The sequence below is a fragment of the Micropterus salmoides genome, unplaced genomic scaffold, assembly GCF_014851395.1.
Source record: "Micropterus salmoides isolate LMB-PRFRI ecotype aquatic unplaced genomic scaffold, ASM1485139v1 Ms_hic_scaffold_14, whole genome shotgun sequence".
NCBI classification, from domain to species: Eukaryota; Metazoa; Chordata; class Actinopteri; order Centrarchiformes; family Centrarchidae; genus Micropterus; species Micropterus salmoides.
In genome coordinates this window covers 6,043,098-6,062,535 of record NW_024040485.1, presented here as the reverse complement: position 1 = coordinate 6,062,535, position 19,438 = coordinate 6,043,098, and the positions used below count along the sequence as shown (strand labels likewise).

Here is a 19,438-nt window from a genome sequence, read left to right as displayed (position 1 = left end):
TGAGGATGAACAGTGAGCTGTGAATAATGAGCAAAGAGATGTACATTCAGTAACATCACATTACAACAGAAAAATCAGTTCATGTATATCCATATTATCCTCCTGTGCATAAGTCATTTGTGAACTACATAATTAATTCCCTCGCCAAAATTGAGCTGCTGATTTGGGCTCAGACAGATTTCCTCTCAAAAACATTTTTAATGAAGGAGGTGAATTGAAATTCTATTTTCAGGTTTAATGAAACCCCCTTTTCCTCGATTCCTTTAATGAGGCCATTAATGCACAAAAATAGTGAAACTCTGGTGGAATCCATTTAAACTCCAGTTATCTACAGAGCTCGGATCGACAAGTTGATTAACTTCTTGTCAGCACTCTTCAAAATTAAAAATTTGAAACTCCCTTCAGAGTGTAAAGCTTTCTGGACGTCCATATTTAGCTTTGGAAAATGCCTACTTAAAGTAAAATAGTGTATTTTCAGCCAAGGTAAAATCCTTGTGTGTTCCAGTAAACTGCACGGAGATGATCAATGCATTATGGGAGAATATTGTCTTACTGTAGTAAATGCATGTTTTGTGTGTGCCTGACAGTTCAATATTGTAAATGCATTAGTAACAATATATGCATGCTTTTTTTTCCACTTGGCAACATCAAACACAATTTATTAGCTGCAGAAAATGAACTCCTTGAAGAGTTTCCACTTTCCAGTATTCCTCCAGATAACAGAGAAGCAAAGTCCCTCCTCCAACAGTGTCCACCATGGGAACTTATTCGGGAAAAAAGATGTACAGTCACCATCTTAGGGTTGGGTATCGTTTAAAATTTTACGATACCAGTACCAAACCCAGTACCCTTAAAGTGATACCGATACCAATTGAGTACATTCGATACCTTGCATAAAATGTCATCTGTTGACATGTCACCTGATTGGTAGCTTATTATTATTTTTATTGTTGTTATGGACAAGCAGGGTTATCTATATTATTTTTTTCTTGTTTCAAATAACTGCTACATAAAACGTATTGTATCACATCGCTCCCCATTCTAATTAGGTCATCCTCACTGACCTTTAAGGGGAAAACTACAGCTTGGGAGTTATTTTATATTTGAATGAGACAAGCAAGACCTGTTGCTTGCGTGACTACATCCCCGTACGAAACCCACGAGCATCATAGCGTCAGCCACTTTCGGTAGCTTGTTGTTAAGGTAAGACATCACTTAGCAACTTTTGAGTGTGTGGTCTTTCTTATACTTCCAACAGTTTTACTACAAAGTGAAACTTTCTTGACTTGCAAAATTATCTTCTAAATTGACAAACATCTCATATGTGTACATATGTGGGCACTCCATTGGATATGTGGTTTCAGTCGTTTTGATATAGATGGAAATCTATTCTGATGTGCAGCTAAGATGGACGGAGATAATTGTGTGGATGTAGCCTTAGGCCCTATTTAAAAAACAATTACCTCGATAAAGAGGAAAAACAGAATATGCAATTTAAGGTTTAATGTAATGGTCTCTGAGACTTACTTCCATTTCTGCTGTGATTTTTATGTCTATTGGTGAATATATTTTTATATTTATGTATTTCCGTTTATTGTTATACTCCGAGTCCCTAAAGCAAATTCCTTGTATGTGTAAACCTACTTGGCAATGAAGCTGATTCTGATTCTGACTTTAGAAAGAGGAAGCAGGGCAGAGCTGCTGTCTGTTGCTGTGAAAGGCAGCAGTAAGCGTGTTAATTCCTGGCAGAGACGAGCTCTGGTGAACCGAGCAGCTCGACTGTCTGAAGCTTCCAGGAGGCTGCTGCCAGTCTGATCAGCTTTGTTCCAAAACAACAAAAACCTGAGTTGCCCTGGAAGAGAAACCAGTAGGATTAGTGAAGCTGCTGTCTGTAGTTGTTTAACATCATTGTTTCAAGGATAAAACATAAGAAAAGTTATACTTACACAATGTAATGCCATTTGGATCTCATTTCTTCTCTGACCTGGTTTCATAAATCCAGGATTATTAAACACCTTGAGGCTGTTTTTACTGTTATTGAGCCAGTCGTAAAAAATATATATATATATAAAAACACAGACAAGGTGAGGGAAGATCAGACAATATAATTCTCTGACACAAAGATCTGGTCTGCTTCTCATCAATCCAGCAAACTGTGCCTGGGCAGAATGGACTCAGTGCCTTGCTTAAAGGCCCTAAGGTTGTACAGAAGGAAAACATCCATCAAAAACAGTGCACCTGTTGTCACCATCATTTGCACCAAAACACGTTACAATGATTCACAATTGCTTTTGCTTCCTAACTGGACAGACTTCCCTGGTCATTGGACATGAGGTAGAACGTTTTATGTGATTCAGAGCAGGAACGTCTGCATGTATCTTTAAATCAATATGGTTGATTCTTACAGTATCTGTTGTCCACAGCTGTTTTAGACTGTATGAAAAGCTTCTCTTGTCAGTTTAATAAATCCCTGCAGGCCAGATATGTAGGCAAATCTGCAGCCTTCCATTTGCGATGTGCCGTGCCAGAGCTCAGCGCCATTATGCCCGGCCGTCCACTGTCTTAACATGTCGTCAATGAAGAAGACATGTAGCTGCAGACAGACAAGAAAATGCCTAACAAAATGTCAGTTCTCTCCTCTCAAAGATCAGTTGGAGCAGCTCACCCGCAGTCCACCTGGCAGAGCCAGTGCCTCTCTGAGGAAACCTGCTGCTGTCTTCATCATCTGTCTGGCAGCCTGCAGGCATTTCAAACATCTGTCAGGTAAGGATTAAACAACGCAGAACTGTCCATACCCAAGGCTCTCTAACTCTAACAAACTTCCCTTTCAAACAAAACCTGCCATAAAAAAACACAAGTCCTGATCTAGTTAGCAGGAGACTTTGTGTGAGACTTTTTTTCTATCATTAATTCTTAGAGAAGTTCATTAAATCCAGACAGCAGAGAGGTAATTATGTAAGTCGTTAAAGTGCATGGCTGGTAGGTGTTTTTCGTCAATCCCTGATTAATATTATATATTTTTAGATTTAATGTCATCAGATAAGGATTTGATTAATAATCAGTCGTCAGAGGATTGATGTCCGTAGAACGTGAAGATTCAAGAGCTATTCATTTGTTTTCAACATATAATGGTGTGTTTTTTTGTTGAAGAGTTCTTGGAGTTTATTTCATCCTATCAGGGCACTGAGTCTAATTAAACCAGTTATGCTCAGCTGCTTCCTACGCTTTGTGGTGTTAGTAAGGTCTGGCATATGTTTTCTGTTTTAATCCTTTGACCCATGTGGAATTTATTCTTGTACGTAAATCCAGATCCAGACTCAATACTTTTGCTTTTGCTTTTGCCACAAGTTACACATGATGCGCCTACAACCCATTTTGTGTACTGACTGTATTTAACCCTCTTTGGTGCAGCTCCATTGTTGTGTTTTTCGGATACCATTAGCTATTTCAGCGAGTTTGAACTTGATAATTAATAACTTGATTATTAATAAACTTTACTATAATAAATGCCCTTTCCACTAGCCGTTGCCACTGCTAAATGTAAATTGTGACCAAAGCAGTTCAGCCACGGCCAGTTCAACTTGTTCACTGCTGCTATGATGTTTGCCCCATTGTCAGTAGTAATCCAGGCCAGTTTTTTTTCATCCAGGGAGCACTTATCAAATGTGTGGCGGAGAGCTTCTGACACATTATCGGACATGTGGTTCTGCGGCAAAAACACTGTTTCAAGGCAACGTGATTTAAGAGCCCAGTCCGTGGTCAGATAATGCACTGGTAGACTCATCTAAGGAGTCATTTTTTGAGACTTGACAACATATTAGTTGTGTCATAGAAGTAGTCTATATTCTTGAGCTCACTTTGAACCAATGACTTTACTGTGTAGTACAATTTTGGGAAAGCAGGCTCTGAGTAGTAGGTTTTGAACAACATACAGATTCAGTGTTCATTCAATGTTACATTTCTTATGTGATAAGGAGCTGTTGTGCTTTATGTGCTATTTCTGGAAAGCAGCAAAAATGCATTTTGCACTATAAACACTGCATAACTCAGTGCTGTTTGACTTAAATGGTTCTTTATTTTATGTCAAAAAAAGGCAACCCTCTTTTTGCAATCTTCTACCCACAATGCAGCGCGCCAGTGTACAGTGCACAGAAGAGTTGAATTCTCTCTGAAACTCGTTGATTTCTCTCCCTCTTTTCTGGCTCCCAGCGGCTTGATCTCTGCTCTGCACTCAAAGAAACTGAGTGTCTTTTCTGTTTCAGCCAACTGGCCGGCCGGTCGGGCATCAGGCCTCGAACAGCCTGCAGCTGCTGCTGTGAATATAAAGCAGAGTCAGAGTGCATCTTTCACAGGCTCGCTCCATCTGGTATTCAACATAAATACGAGTGTGGACACAAAGAGACGCAGCAGCAGCTCAGGAACAACTCACATAATTCAGTAGCGAAGTCACTCATCATGTCTCTTTGAGCCTTTAATGCTTCAGTTTACTCCATTATCTCCTAAAAACTGTTCTATCGACAGCTCACTGGCTTTGACTCCCTACAATACGTACTGATAGGTGATTTTACCGCTTTTTCAGATAAGTTTGACCAAAGGCCTGGTCACACCAACAAGTGTCAGAGAAGTATTCATTTAATAATAAAAATAACCACCAGTGACAAAGGGACTACTCACGGAGCTAGTTGGTAAACTACAGTAGTTGGCAAGCTAACCACTAACAAGCTACCAAGCCTGGGACACGCTGCTCACCCACAATATCACCTTTTTTTCCTTAAATGAATAACTTAGCTCTAAAACGTTGCACAAAATTGCTACTGCTTCCCTCCATACTGTTTATATATTAGAGAAAGCTCTTATCTTGATTTTTAGGAACAAACGTGACAACAGATATGATCATTCACATCAACAGAATAAGACAGGAGACTGCAGTGAACTGACTCAAATTAATGTAATGAAAAGCTTCTGTTTCTTACCAATATTTATCCCGAGAATCACAGAATTTCTAACAAAGCCTGAGTCAGTGTGTTTCTCAAATATTCACACTTTGTTTGTACATGAATATTCAGCTTTCTCTAATTATGTGTGAATGCCTAAATTTGTTGCGAAATGATCTGTGCAAACTAAATGGAAAAGCTCTAACTAGAGAATAAAGATGCAATTTTTTCATTTCTTTGTAATCTACTGTACTTGTTAATACAGACCTAATATTGACAAAGACACTTAACTTATTTCTTCATCTTGTTCAAATCCGGTCACATTGTACACACATTTTTGTAAAAGCACAACTTAGTCAACTAAAAGAAAAGGCCTTTTCTTTTTTTAAATTGAACAAATGGCCCAGTTTCGGTCACACCTGCCAAATGGTTTTACCGAACCCCAAAAATTCCATTAAAGGTCCCATATTGTCCTCATTTTCAGGTTCATACTTTTTATTGGATGTCTTCAAGAAAATATTTACAAGCTTTAATGTTGCAAAAAACATGTTATTTTTCTCATATTGTCCACTGCTTAAGCAGCTCTATTCACTCTCTGCCTGTACAATCCGTTTTAACTCCTGTCCCTTAAAGGCACCCTTCCCTAAAAGCCCACTTTTGTCTGATTAGCAGAAACCAGTAGACTGGCAGTGAGGGCTAGTCTCGCATAGCCAGACCTTTCCCTTTACCATACAAAAACACAACTTTATAACTTTATTTACTGGTTTTGGTGAAGTTTGGTGAATCATATTTTATGGAGAAAATATTTTCAGATTTTCCCTCAGATGTCCTCTGGCTGTTTTGGCTCAACTTTCTGATTATCCTGTTGGACATATAGCTTTAATTGTTATTAACAGCAGTTACTTTAGCTAACTACTGCTAATGGTAGCTTCCACTAGCTAGTTAGCTCAGTTAGCTGTGCAGCTAGCCATCCTGTTAGCTGACTCTGGCCAGACTGGAAGCTTGGTGTTCCAGGGCTGTGTTGGAGTTTACACCTCTAATGTTATTACAGGAGCTTTGGACCACTGGTAGCGTCCAGTTTGGGCAGATTAACATCAATTATCAATTCACATTAAGGTGATAAATTTTTGTGAATTAGTGTCTTAACTCAGCTAGTTGACAGAGCATCAAACCTCTATCCATTGCACCTTTTCCTGCGTCTAACTTCCATATTTTTTTCGTGTTTAGTTGTTAAATTTCAAATCTCTTCTGCGACCACATAGTTTTAAAATCTCCCACCCATTTGGTTTGAGCATTAAACAGCCAGCTGGTTTCTCCGTGTGTGGTGTGGCCGCAGGCCACCGAGGCGTGTGACACTCATGTCGAGTGTGTGTTAGTGCACGATGTGTTCCCTTGTTTCTCACAGACTCCGGCTTCAGTGTTATCTGATTCCCTGCTGCGTTTACTCCCAACAGGTTTTTATCATCCGATTCCCCTGCTGTCTATACTCTCAGTAGGTTTTCATTATCAGATTCCCCTGCTGACTTTCTCTGCACGCAGTTCCCTCTCCTCTCTGTTTTCAGGGCTTTTACTTGATGCTGAATGCAACCAAAGGCCTCTCTCATAAATGTATTCAGTTAATATTCAGTGCTGGACCTGATCCGTTGAACGTGACACCATAACCTCCTCCCCAGACGATTCTGTGTCACACAAATTGGTATGAAACTCCTGCTGTGTATTGATTCGGTGTTGCTTTAACCCACGTGTTGTATTATAGCCAGTGTCACATTCACTCTTGCCTTCTATGAAGCCACTAGCCAAGTTTCTGTTCAAATGTAGCACTAATTTTAACAGATTTTTTTTATAAAATCTGTAAAACAAACAGATGGCCATGTTGAAAACATGATGGAAATACAGTTCTGTTCAGTTTAGTGTGGTTTATTGGCATGACTGTTTCATTTAAATAATGTTGCCAAAGCTGTTGCAACAAAATCAATAAAGTCACATAATAGGTGCCAAGGTTTGCCGTAAGTCCTTCTGCTGGTCAGGGTGCGAATTCAGAAGAGGAAATCCAGTACAGCACAGACGCGTGCTTCAGTGAACTAAAATCTTACAACGCTTACAATATCCTTGCTTATTTAACTAATGTCATCAGTCTTTAGATGATGACAAAATCGATTTCATTACACCAGTTCAGGGGTGCCCCATACCACACGACAATTTTTTAAGTTAGGGGTCACCAAGTATTCTAGAGCAAAACTGCCAGAAAGTCAGACACACAACAGCAGACAGGTCATGACCGCTCAAACCAGACCCATACAATGCTGAACCAGAACTAAAGACACTATCATAAAACACAGTCTGCACTATCATCTCTAATTCCTCATTCTTATAATTCCCATCAAGTTTCAACTTGCTCTTTTTTAGCAAATACCTCCTTTCCTCTTGCTCATGTTGACTGTGAATGATGTAATCTGCGTCCAATAAAGCAGTAGTCAGACACTGTTGTTGGGGAATTTTTGGGGGGAATTCCAGAGTTAAAACAAAGGCCATGTTTATTGTGAAAGAATACTCCAAATGAAATAATAAACTTTATATTAATGTAAAAATGTATCTCTACAATAACTAATCCCCAATTTCACTGCCCATGCCTAAGCACCTGTGTTAGCTGACAATTACATTAAAAAGAATTAATTACATAGTGATAATGAAACGACAGGGTGGACTCTCAGCTAGCTAACATCAGATAGCTCATTTTAAGTGAAAGAAATGCTAATTATTAAACTCCGAAGGTAGGAAAGATAAGTGTATTTAAGCAGCTGGATAGTTAACTACTGACATTAACTTACAGTGTCTCCATTAGTGTGTGATGTACCAGACTGGAGCAGCTGCAAGTGATGTGGGCAGACAGACCTTCAATTTATGGCAATGTTAGAAAATGGTACGGTCCATTTTAGGTGTCTAAAATTTTATTTCAAAATTCTTAAATATAAGGCATAAGTATGGGAAATATATTGTAATATTTACAATTACAGGTAAGAAAGACCCCCTGAACTGTTGTTTTTGCCTCTTTTGGGGGGGTCCAAACCTTAACTAGGGGAGTCAGACTCCCCAAAAAGAGCTCACATTTCTCACTGAAGAAGAGAAAGTAGGAGTGGTAGCTATGTAGGGAATGAAGCGGAGGCATTACAGCTGTTCATTTGTTATGATGTGTTGAGTGTTTATTATAAAATCGGTTAAGACTGCAATTCATCACTTCAAGCTACATTTGTTATATAATTTTTTCAAAAAATTAGGCACTTTATTTTAGTTGACTTAAATTTAGAATTTATTATTAGAGTAGATATTATTTATTATCCCTCCAGTTTGATGTGAACACTGACTGAAATATTATTTGATTTGACAGTCCGTTATTGACTAAAAACATATGTTGATACAACTATACGTTATGGTAGTGAATGATAACGCTAGTTAGTTGTTGTTCCAGACCTTTGCTTCGGGAAATTTTCTCTAACTGGACCTTTTTGAATTCTAATTGAATACCCCTGGTCTAGACCAAAGACTTTTTAATCAGTTGTTATTATTATTTATGCTCAAATTGAAAATATGGTTTGACAGGCAATCGGATACGCACATAGTGTTAATTTTTCTCTTGTGGAAGCTCTTTGACCTAAAAGGATTTATTGACCTCTCGGGCTGAAGAATACAGAACAACATATGATAGGATGGTCTACTATAGAGGGAAAAATAGGCCCAAGTTATTTCATCTTCTTACCCACTAAATAAAAGCAAAGAAAGCAGAATTTTATAACATGCTGTGCAATTCCTATTTGATTGTTAACACATACCAGGAGGTATTTTGAGAAATCATTTCTGCTTTAACAATGAAAGGAACTGACAATGGCTTTTGTGACATTATCAAACAGGATATTAAAGTATTTTCAAGTACTTTTTTTCTGAAACCACTAATTAGTCTGTGTTTTAGTTTAGTTGGTATAGCAATTAAATGCTGTAGTGAATTACGTATTACTGACTTTTTATAGAATTATAATTACCTACTTTTATTCTGAAAAGTTCATATGCAGAAGTATTTATTCCAATTTCTCCTAAACCATGCTCTCAGTTTAGCAATTATTTTGGGTTTTTAATCTGAGAATATGGCTTGCCACACCAATATTATTTTCTACAACATGGTCCCCTGAGGTAGCTTGATAATCAGACAATTGATATTTTGTTTCACATTATTATTCACATTGCTATGAGTGAAGTGATCAGTAATTTACTGTTTTAATTGCTGTTGAAAAAAACAACAAAGATGACGGCAGCAATTCGGAGGACTGGAACCAGGCTACCCACGGGGCTCCCTGGATGTGCCAACACATGCCAGGAGCTTTGTATTAGCTCAGAAATGCATCGCATCATTCACCGTCACTTAAATGCTCACAAAATTTTCATACTATGTGATCATCTCTGGGTCTTTATCAAGCACTGAAGAGGAAGTTGAAAAGCCTAAACTGATAAAAGCAACTTCCTAAAGCAGCCTTTCCACATTCCCATGCTGGATAACTGGAAACATTAAAAGGTTTATAGACATGTTTGATAACGGTTTAGAAGATTGCTGTCAAGTATTTATTCATTAGAATAAACAAAAAGTTACTGTGTCTGTTAAAAATAGTGTATTTTTTTCTTTGCCACTGGCGTCTTTTTCCTCGCCTGCTTCATCATGCAGTATTTGATGTTCCTCAGATATTTATCTGAAAGAGAGAGAGAGAATTAATTAATATCACGATTCTTCTGTTTACGTGTTTTTATTTCGTTTGCCCTGCCAATAAAGCCCTTCAGACCATCAGACATACAGAATGAAAGAAATATTAGTGTACATGATTAAAATTAAATAAAATATTGTATACGAACAACAGCGTCTCTTTTCCTGTATGCATGTCATTTTTCCTGAAAAGCAGACTCAAATGAGCTGAAGAGATCGTAAAGCTTTCTAATTCTATTGATCATGACTGAATGATAGTTACTGTGATAATGATCCACATTCAAAATTGCACAACAGCTAACTTTATTGACTCCCCTGGCTCTTTAAGTAGTCTAATAGCAGCACAGGTAATTATTATCGTTGTCTACTTACAGTCCGGGATGCCAGAAGTTTCTCCTATCATGTTGCGTAACTCGATTTCTTTCAGCCTGATGCAGAGCTCACACAGTTCTTCTGCCTCACTCGATGAGGCTGAACCAGGAGCCTCTGCTGTCCCACTGAAGACGTCCAGAGGTCGGTAATCAGCCGATGCCAAACGTCCCAATGTCATCCAGGCTGCTTTAGCTTCAACCTGCTGAGCGGTGGAGCTGTTTCCATCAGCAGCCACATTGCAGTCTTTATCAGAAGAGGAACTGATGGTCCAAGAGTTCAGCTGGGTTTTTTTAGGGTTAAAAGGAGCCCAGATTTTCTTGTTTTCTGTTGTACTGTCGTGGACGGAGGGGAAATAACTGACAGCAGCCATATTGCTCAGAGAGTGCATCATTTCTGTTTAGATTCAAAGTGGAAGGTGTCCTTAACAACTGTAGAACCAGAAAAGGTCGCTTGCCTTTTTGCTGAGAGCGGACCTAATGAAATGATTGGCTGTGCTTATTAGAGACCTGTAAAAGCCCCAGAATTTTTTTCACATTTGTGTCAGAGCATTTGATTTATTGATTGCTATTGGAATGGGATGGAATTTCAAGAAATATAACAAAAACTAGTCAACACCTTAGTGACATACCGGTATCCCTTTTTAACCATCAGTATGACCTAATATTTGAATTTATTGGAGATTGAGAATTTTGCATGTATTTCTTGCAACAAATAAAGTATCTTTGACCAGCAGAAGTGGTAGCCTAGTACATTATTAGCCATTTGGGGCCCACTAAAATGAGCTGGAATTCCCATAACTGAAATACAGTAAGCTAATGCCTACATCTGGCTACAACATGTTTTGGAGTTATGCTAGTTTGTGCTGCTACACTGACTTCCTGATTACATGGTTGATTGCTCTTGACTCGACAGAGCTATGGATGTTTCCTAGCAACCTCACATTCCTAAAGTCACAAATGTTAGTAACGTTAACTTACAAACTTAGGAGAGACTTTAACGGATTTGAGAACAACTTGTAAAACCAAAATATTTTCTTTCTTCCCTTCTTTCTTAAAAAAACATTAGAATAAAGAAAGTATTTTCCAGTAGTTCGGCTATCTGTAGGAAAATGAAATGCACAGATAATTAAAGCTGCAAGCACCGTTGGGCGGGCCCTCGCAGGGCCTCAGGTGTGAGGCGGCCACGTTTTGTCAGAAACGCCTTACTTCCTGTTACCAGTGGGTGGCGCTATGACGTTGAGTGAATATTTTCATGTAGATGTGTTCAGGACGGGACTGATATTGACCATGTGAAGTTTGGTACAGATCAGCGAATTTACACTAAACACATTCAAATCAAAATGTCTTACTTCCTTTCTGATTTCAGGTATGGCTCCAAGAGGCTTTTTGTGTGTCTTGGGATGATACATGTACCACAAAAGTTTTGTGCATCTTGGTGATTCAGTGCAAAGGGGCTGCATCTTTGAAGCGACACTTCCTGATTCCAGCAGGTGGCACTATGAGGTTGAGGGAATTTTGACCTGTAGATGTGTTCAGGGCGTGACCCTTATCAAATGTGTGAAATTTGGAAGAGATATGAGCATGTACGGCGAAGTTACAACAACTTCCTGTGTCATGGCGAAGCATCAAACTTTGACGCCACGCCACGGACACGCCGTTATCGAAAACCTCAAAAGATTCACAACATAGCATCATCAATATCTTAAGGCTCTTCTGAGACTGTTTTGAAAACACAGATAGCACAACTTTTCATCGTCAATGCCTTTAGAAAGCATAGCAGAAATTTGAGGTCGATTGGACTAAATCCCTAGGAGGAGTTTGTTAAAGTACGGAGCGTGTAAATCATCCAAAAATGACCGTAAAATTCAAAATGGACGACTTCCTGTTGGATTTAGGGCATCGCTCCAAGAGGCTTTTTGGTACATCTGGACATGCATGTGCCACAGAAATTTCATAAATGTTGGTGAAACGTGCCACGGGGGTGCTTCGTTAAAAGTCATTTCCTCTTTTTTATTTAACCTTTATTTAACCAGATGATCTCATTGAGATTTAGAACCTCTTTTTCAAGAGAGACCTGCTCAAAATGGCAGCATATTAACAGTGCACAGTTACAAATATGAACACCAAGCACACGCACAACAACAAGGAACATTTAACAAGACCCTTAAGATACATAAACAAACCACATTAGACTACTTAAAAGTACAATTTATACATACCATAGGTTTAAAGGATTTAGTTATTTTAAAAGCAGTGAAAACAATTTATGTGTGTTTAAATTCACCAAAAGAAATCAGATTTCGCAATTGCAAATCGGTCTGCAATGTGTTCCAGGTGGATGTTGCCAGCTGGTATGGCGCTATGACCATGGGTGAATGTTGGCATGTAAATGTGTTCAGGGCTGGACTTTTATTAAATTTGTAAATTTTCGTAGAGATCTGAGCATGTACAGTAAAGTTACAACAACTTCCTGTGTCTGTCGAAGCATGCCACTGCCAAGCCATTAACTGAGCCATTAACCACCAGCAGGTGGCGCTATGATTTTGAGTGAATATTGGCATATGGATGTGTTCAGGGCAGGACTTGTAATCCAAATTTGGTGCAGATGTGAGCATGTAGACTGAAGTTTGAATAACTTCCTGTTTTATGGTGAATCATCAAGTTTGGATGCCACGCTACCGGCACACTGTTGCATGAAAACTCACCGTTTGCACAACTTTTAATCGTCAGTGGGTTTAGACTGCACAGCACAAATCTGAAGTCGGTCGGACTAAATCTCTAGGAGGAGCTGTTAAAGTACAAAGTGTGTAAATGCCAAAAAAGACCATTAAATCCAAAATGGCCGACTTCCTGTTTGGTTTAGGCAATGGCTCCAAGAGGCTTTTTTTGTGCGTCTGGACACGATACACGTACCACAGAAATTTCGTACACGTATAGGTGAAGCTTTGTCCGGGGGCTGCTCTGTAGGTGGTGCTAGCGAGCCAAAATTTTTTTTGCTGTGTCTGAATTTTGTGCAAAGTTTGGTGAGTTTTCGAATATTTTTAGACCCCCAAAATTGAGGTTACTTTGCAGAAAAAAGAAAGAAAGAAAAATAATCCCTTCAGTTTCAACAGGGACCTCACACGTTTCGTGCTTAGGCTACGTTAATGTTAGCCTACTACAACGTACCCAGCCTGCTGAGTATTGCATGCACCTTGCGGTGTGGTATGCCTAATGCTCTTTTATGCTGAAAAGGTGGATGCAAATCTCAGCAGGTAGCCTACAATTAACCTGATCTCACATATTTCTGTGAGACAACATCTGTTCTGCCGAATTATGCCTCCACCTGTTTAGTACCTTTTCAATCGCTTTGCTCATTGAAATGCGGTTATCACCACATATTTTTGCTAAATCTCAAGAAATACTTAGCAACTCTAAACATTCATGAAATATATACTTGGAATCATTTATCGCCATTGATGAACCCCACAAAGAATATTACAGAGTTTAAAAGCAGTAGCCTACTGCATGCAATTCTCGGCAGGCATGCAAAATTCGCCATAACACCTGACCAAAAAGCTGCAACTGTGTCAGCAGCACTCGCATTGGAAGATGGGAAACTGGAAGACCTAGTTTGGCATTGCAGAGGGTCTTGGAAAACGTTCCGGGGACTGAAAGGGGGGTTCAGAAGAGGAGGAGGCGCATGGAAGTTGGAGCTTTTGCCGCGCAGTAGCCTCCAACTACGTTACTTCTCTCTCTCTCTCTCTCTCTCTCTCTCTCTCTCTCTCTCTCTCTCTCTCCGTTCCTCCTCTCCTCCTTCAGTCGGGTTTGGGGAGATCTCTCTTGGAGCTGGAGAGGAGAGGTTGGCCGTGTCTCTCCTCTGCAGCCTCCCGCCGCTTCATCATGGATCTGGGGACTAAACGAGTCGCTGGGATTATCGCTCTGGTCGCCCTGCTTCTCTCCAGCTCGTACGGGACAACCGGAGAAGGTGAGAGACCGTGCGCTTTTTCACTTTTCCCGGAGGAGACGGAGCGAGTCCGGGTAGCGCAGACCCGAGAGGGGGAGGCTGTAAACGGGGCTTCATCCCTCGGTCACCGCCTGGGAAAAAAAACCCGACTTCTGTTTATAGATGTAGATATAGATGATATTTCAGTTTATTTCAGTTGTTTGTTTCATTTAGGCTACTTACTGTACTATTCGTCTGGGGAAAGTGCAGGGCTGTGTTACTGCTGTGTTGTGAATGCCCGGGCAGGTTGTGCGTATCGGTCGCGCATCAGTTGTTAAAGAGAGAAGGAGAGTTAAAGCTGTTAGATGTGAATGATTTCATTTTGTTACATTTACGTTTTAACAACGTCATTATGCTCACAGTAACGTTTAAGCAGAACGTGTCTTTCCCACAAATTTTAGAAGCCAACTTTTATGCCAACCCCTTTCCTCTTTTTCACTTGTTTTACTTTATGTTATTTACATATTCCGATTCTCAACCTGTGATGGCTCCTGAGTGGCTTTGCATTCTCTCAGCTGCACAGAGAAGGTTTCTGATTCACAGAGCTGAATGTTCCACAGTAAAAGGTCTCAGCTGTGTGTTTTATCCTCAATAGGCTAAAAGAAGCATTGTTCCCACTATTATAAGCCAGCTCATCCACTGTGTGCATAAAATAAGGTTATCTCTCTTCTTTTTGGTTAATTTGGTGCTCGGAGCAGCGTGATGAGTATCCTGGGACTGAGCCACGTTTGGCTGCTCTCTGGAGCGTGTGAGCACAGAGTGTGAAGGTGTGTGAGAGAGAAGAAATGGTTAGGCTATGTGCAGGTTGGAGAGGTGGGTTTTTGGACTGAGGGGTTGCTGGTTTTGATTGTGTGATTCCTGCAACGGGGAATGCAATGCCAGTCCTCAAGTGCCACTGAGCCGTGTTTGACACCGACACTGGGCTGTGTCCAGGTCTGAAGCTGTGTCAGTGTGTGAATGTGAAGTGGGGCTTGTGCTGATATCCTTTTCCACCTGAGAGAGCAGGAGGTAGAGAAAGGGAGGGAAAATTTAAGAGGAGAGAAAGAGGGCAAATGGAGGAGAGAGAGGGCAATGATGTATGCCTCCATCCCTCCACTGTTTTATTCTCCTCTTCCACAACTTCCTCCTGTTTTTGCCCTCATTTTCTGTTATATATTAAACCCCTTTTGCCTGCAATTTCTTGGCTATTCCTGCTGTTGCTGTTAAATATTAAAATACATCCGAATTATATTTCCATCTTCCCTTTCTCTATCTGGCTTCTTCTCAGTTACTGCCCCCCCCCCCCCCCCCCTTTTCTCACCTCTCTTCATCCAGCTAATTCACTTTAGCGGGGATGTTATAGCCAAAGCAACACGCAGTTACCCCTGGTGTGTTTATGTTTGTGTGAGATGCTGAGTCTGATCTTTCTGCTGTAGTTTAATGTTACAACAGTCGGCTGATGACGGGGAGACAATGAGACAGATTGCTGCCTCCCTGAAAGAAACATCTACAGACTTGCTAACTCTCCGTCCTCTCCTTTCTGCTTGTTGCTCTTTCCTTTCTGTCTTCCTGTCGTGTCCTGTCACCTCCTCTCCTCCTCCTTTGTCCTCCCAACAACATCTATCTCTATTTTTTGTCATACCCTCTGTGTTTTTCTTTCTTCTCCTATACCTGGATCTCTGCCCCGCTGCGTATCTAAAACCGAGAGCTGCTGAGTTTTTAATACTAACTGTGCTACTGACACATTTTGGTCAAAAACTGTATTGATCTAGAACGATCCATGGAAACGCTTTCACCCACAATCGGCAGGCAACCTCATTTGTCTGAGACTTCCAAATCACTGCTGTAGAAGAAATCTGTTTTAAGATGTAACGCTACGGTTAAGGTTTGGTTTGGGTTAGGCACAAAAACAACTTGGTGAGGTTTAGGGAAAGATCATGGTTTGGATTAAAGTGATTTCTTTGTTAAGGTTAGGTGACCTTTGTCTTCATGGTTACAATAATATACACATGGTTAAGATTATAGAACCGCCGTGGTCATGATTACGAACATTGACTGTCTGTTTGAAATGGGAAACAAACAGCTGTTTCCCGTGTTAAAGTACGATTTTTGGTTTAACTTTCCATCCACCCTGACCTCCTCCCTATGTGGACATTGTTGCTCTATGATACATCATCTGACTTCCTTCTTTGTTCTCGTCCTGATTACTGCTGCTAGCAGCATAGGTGTCATTAACACTGGGGACGCTGGGGACATGTCCCCACCACTTTTTGAAAGCAATTGTAAAAAATAAAAATCTGATAAATTGCTTGCAACCAGAAATGTTAAATAACAAATGAAAATGCTGTAAGAAAGGTTTATCTGCACAACAAGAATTGCAATGCAGTGAACATATAGAAGAAACTGTCCAAAAAAGTTACCTAAACTAAAAAAAAAAAAAACAAGCTACTGATTACTGCATTACATTCCAATAATTTTTTATGTTTCGAATTGTCACCTGCCACCTGAATGTTGTGTTTTATCTCAATATAAATAAAGACATTTCCACCATAAATTGATAAGAAGCAGAATGCAGAAAAAAGTGTCAGCGGGAGGAGCCCCAGACCCCCTGATCGTATATCTTCGGCGGGGTGTCGCATTTTGGCAGGTTTGCGTATCGGCTCCTCTGTGAGCCTCTGAGACCTATAGTAGTGTAAACACATCTTTGTGTAGCTCTGCAGAGACATTTCTGTGTATGTTTGTTTCAATGCCTCCATCTTCTTAAAAGAGCTTGACCCATCACACCTATTCAATGACGAAAAAGGACTGTGATACATTTCTGCCTTCATATGAAAATACTAACAGCTTAAGAAATATGTAAAATGAGCACTTGTGAAATGAAAATTCTCTGCAGCTTTTTTGAGTCTGCTCAACATTGAAGGATCCATATTGAATATTTAGTGTGGGACTATTACATGTAAATGAACGTCCATTTTCTCTCTCTCGCTGTCTATCTCTCTGTTTATCTCGCTCGGCCTGACCCGGCAGCACACTCATCATACACGGACCATAAACTGCAGCAGCATAATAAGTTAAGACTGCAGATGTAAAGGGATCCCAGCTGCAGGTTTCAGACTGAGCTTCACATCTCCTTCCCGCCCTGCAAACAGTTTGTTGTTCATTATTGAGGTGGTGCTAAATGATATCAAAGTAGAAATACATATTTTCAAGGAAATCAGTGCGTGAAACAGCTACACTGCAGGGACGGAAAAGTCACTGTGCGTTTAATCGCCTTCCAATATTACAACATGAAAGAGTCGCTGTGTGTTTAGTAGCTCAGACTGCGGCAGCCAAATGATTAAAATATAAATGAAAATGTGGCTTTGAGAGAATGATTCCTTAAGGTTTGAAAAAAGTTATTAGTGTCTTGTGGTTACAGTACTTCAGGTTTGTTGTTTGTTGCTTTGTTTTTCCTATTTCTGTAGAGAAAGGCCAATTTATATGTCTGTGTCGAATCTACGCCGTAGGTACGACGTAGCCAGCGCGTAGCCTACAGGTAGACTCGTAGCCCGAAGCACACCTCCCCAAAAATGTAACTACATGGTGCAGCGATGCAGACTGCAATAACTGCGATTGGTTGGCCCCGTAGCAACACATTTCCTCCTATTGCCCTTCTTCCGCCTCAGCTAGTTCAAGGGATATACATACCATCTCCTCCGACATCGATCAGCTCTACATCTTCATTAGCCTACACCAATGAAGAAGAAGAAACTCATGGAACATAGAAACCCCACTGCCAGCTAGCGTTTTGGCGGTGTAATTGCAGAGCGGAGCTAAATTCAAGACTTGCCTTTTTAGTACCACATAGAATGCGACAGTCAACAATCACGCTTTTAGTTTATAGGTGTGGAACATCTCCTGCAGCCCGCAATCAGATAATAAGACATTTTATGTAACAGCCTACAGCAGGCTAGAGGACATCATTTAAATTTAAAATGTTTAATACATGCTGATGCCATTATGAGATAACGGAGTTACATGCATTGTGAGACTTTTCAAGAGCCTGTCTTGCATATGCTGTATTATAAGATTGAATGTGTGGAATTGCTTCAAAATTAGTTTGAAAAACAGCAGAGGTGTTTTGCAGACCATCCTCGTATAACATGAAGAACACTAGAGGTTTCTGTCTTTACCCTTAACACGGAGCCAAGCCCTCAGATAGTTTTATTGTCTCATTACTTGTTTTGTTAGGATTTATTTCACGGTTTCTCTGAGCACAGCAGTACTTTTAATTTATGTCTGTATTAATTACTGGATTAAATTAGCTTTTCTGTATTGTTAGCTGGTGTTTTTCCTCAGATGCCCCCTCATTCTTTGAGCAGTTTCCTTTTTATGCCTTTGGAGTTCAGTTGCTTCTAAAGATATAAACATGGCATCTATACATGTCATGCTTGAGGGTTTTGTTCTGTTAAGTGCAGCTTAAAGTTTTCATATGACACTAATTTTCAGGCTCACACTTTTATTTTGGGTGTCTACTAGAAAATGTTTAAATGCTTTAATGCTTTAAAAACACATTATTTTTTTCTTATTATTATTGCTTAAGCACCTCTATTCACCCTCTTACTGAACACTCCCGTTTTAGCTGTTGTCTTTTTAAGGCCTCCTCCCTAAAAGCCCACTTTCTTCTGATTGGCCAATTTATGGAAGCCCCGGGGGCAAGTTTTAAAAAGGAAAAAAGAAGAAACAGGCTGTAAAGTATCACATAGACTTTTCCGTCAGTGCAGTTCAAGGAGTACGTCTCTTAAGTGTTAAGTCTAAAGTCACTTTATTTCCCAGAATGCATCTCAAGATCCACCTCAGCAGCTTATTCTCTTGGTGTACATTATGTGTGGGTAGACTGAGTCATTGTGGTGGAGTAATGAGCTTCTAGTACAGAAAAAGTAAGGAGAACAATGTCATAGCTGCTGTTCCTGGTTGTTCAAAGTATAATAAGGCTTTTGAAGAGGCTCCTTCAGGTGCAAAATTGGTCTCCCACCTCGTCTTACATACTGAAAGAAACATTTCTTTGTGTCATTTTTGAACATTGGTGCAAAATCACGACTTTTGAAATAAGTTCTTGCTGTTTAATTGTGTGGAGTGGCACCAAAACCTGGCTATAATTGTTTTTTTTAATAGTGAATCATTTTCAATAAATCCTCTATACATTCAAGCAGGATGAAATACACATAACCAAACTAAAGATGCATTGCCTGCCATTGCATTTAACAATGTTTTAGTGTTTTGTTGATATATTCTATATCTCCTTGAGTTGCGTAGAGATGGTGCTGAACATGGTGTCATGAAAACACTTACGTTTTGTTTCTGGCCACCTGATAAATGTAAGTCTAATATTCACTCTCTTTTAGCTTTTGGTCTCCACCAACTCCTGGAGGAAATATCTGGCTCT

The 19,438-nt window shown here is 39.9% G+C and overlaps 1 protein-coding gene across 2 annotated transcripts in view; it reads left to right on the top strand.

Annotated features, from left to right (window-relative positions):
- The first annotated feature begins 1,937 nt into the window (after positions 1-1,937).
- LOC119901717 (contactin-associated protein-like 4) overlaps positions 1,938-19,438 on the top strand; it is a 138,648-nt gene continuing 121,147 nt past the window's right edge. The window contains exon 1 of one of the 2 annotated variants that reach the window (XM_038717324.1): positions 1,938-2,763. In XM_038717324.1, coding sequence (XP_038573252.1) covers positions 2,568-2,763 — 196 coding nt within the window. In that variant the 5' untranslated portion in view covers positions 1,938-2,567. Of the gene's footprint in view, positions 2,764-13,705; positions 14,017-19,438 lie in introns of those variants that run through there. The other variant, XM_038717325.1, reaches the window with a different exon arrangement.